Below are 1,523 nucleotides of genomic sequence, written 5' to 3'. Positions count from 1 at the left end.
GCATTTTAAGCCAAAACGATGTCAGGAATTAACCCACATTATCGTATTTTAAAGGCTTTTGATGTGCAAGCAAAACCGTTAACCGGCGTTGGCGACGACGGGAACCGTCTAGTACTCTCTATATTGATTTATAAAGAACAATCATTAACAAACATTCAATAAATTAGAAATAAAACACATTAACTTCATTCGACAATAGTATATATATGCTTCGGATTCCGATTGGTCAAGCACTCTTCTGATGAATGAGAGTTTAACTCAACTCAACAAGAAGTAAAGAGCAATCATAAATATTTATAAAAATTAAAGACTTTGCTCTTATAAAAAAGAACCTTAGAGTATTCTGATAAAGAATTATTTACTTTTTTGCTCTTGTACTGTTGGGATAATCAACAACAACACCGCCAGAAAAACCAGAACGCATTGCTTGTGATGTTATTAGTTCTACCTAAGAGTAAGAGTAGAATTAGGGATCACGTGCAGTTTAGAATAAAAGTAGAATTAAAACAAATGTGGCAAAGCAATGTAACAAACGCTGATAGGAAATGTTATTATTTTGAAATGTCAAAATGAATGTTATGACATTTTTAGCAATTCTCTTTAGAATTGTAATTGGCTATACCATTATTTTTTTGGTATATATTTTAATATTATATTACCTGACTGGGACTGTCTGGATAGAACTGAAAAATGGCTTTGCCTCCTCTTTTCTTAAAAGCAAAAAGAAGACTTATAATATAAAATAAAGTTGAGTTGATAAGAAGAATATAACCAGATAATAACTTATTCCAGAAGCAGCCAACAAGCCCATTTCCCCAAAATATCTGTTTCCCTTTTCCAGGAGAGACCTTTTTGTTGATTCGTTTTTCTAGGAAAAACTTTTTCCTTTAAAACTATCTGTTTCCCCGCTCCAGCTGATGATGTCATCAGAGAGAAACAGGTCAATATTTTTAGGAGATGACATAATGAATTGGGAAACAGATATCTGTTTCCAAAAAGATAATAATTTCCAGGAAGGCTATGCCTGGGAAACAAATGTTTAAAAAAGGTCCTCACTGAATGCTTTCGTTATTCTACTTGCAATAGGAGAGAAAGTTAGTTTATCTTCATAATGTAGTATTATGATAAAAAATTTGAAAACAATATAACTTACAAGACTTGTGTATAATGTAGTGAAAAATGAGTGTAATCTCTTTACAGGATTATGCCATTTTTTGTCAACATTACAAAGCCACTGAAGGGCTGAAATACTGAAAACGGAAGAAAATGTTGTTTAATCAATCGAGTCAATTTTTAGCTCACTTTAAAGCTTCATATGTAGAAAATCTCCCCTCTGCATCAAGCATGAATTTAATTTTGTTTTCACAATACTTATTTTTCAAATGCTGTGAGAGTGGGTTTCCAAGATTTTTGCCATTGCAAAGGATCCATCTCTTAAAAATTCAAGGATCACCAGAAAATTTACTTTGAAGAGAGGAGTTGCACCCTAGTACAAAGAGATAAGACAATAAAAAACCTGATGC

The 1,523-nt window shown here is 32.3% G+C and overlaps 1 protein-coding gene across 1 annotated transcript; it reads right to left on the bottom strand.

Moving 5' to 3' along the window:
• Positions 1-358: 358 nt before the first annotated feature.
• On the bottom strand, positions 359-1,250 carry LOC136806724 (18S rRNA (guanine-N(7))-methyltransferase-like; the record flags this gene model as incomplete). Its single annotated transcript, XM_067063314.1, is given in 3 exon segments — positions 359-448; positions 660-710; positions 1,154-1,250. Coding segments are annotated over 3 exon segments (238 nt in total), but the record flags the coding sequence as incomplete, so codon positions are not given.
• Positions 1,251-1,523: the final 273 nt, after the last annotated feature.

Source organism: Clytia hemisphaerica, unplaced genomic scaffold (genome assembly GCF_902728285.1).
Source record: "Clytia hemisphaerica strain Z4C2 unplaced genomic scaffold, Clytia hemisphaerica genome assembly, whole genome shotgun sequence".
NCBI lineage: Eukaryota > Metazoa > Cnidaria > Hydrozoa > Leptothecata > Clytiidae > Clytia > Clytia hemisphaerica.
The sequence above is the reverse complement of the archived record's forward strand: the minus strand, read 5'-3'. Positions and strand labels throughout refer to the sequence as shown.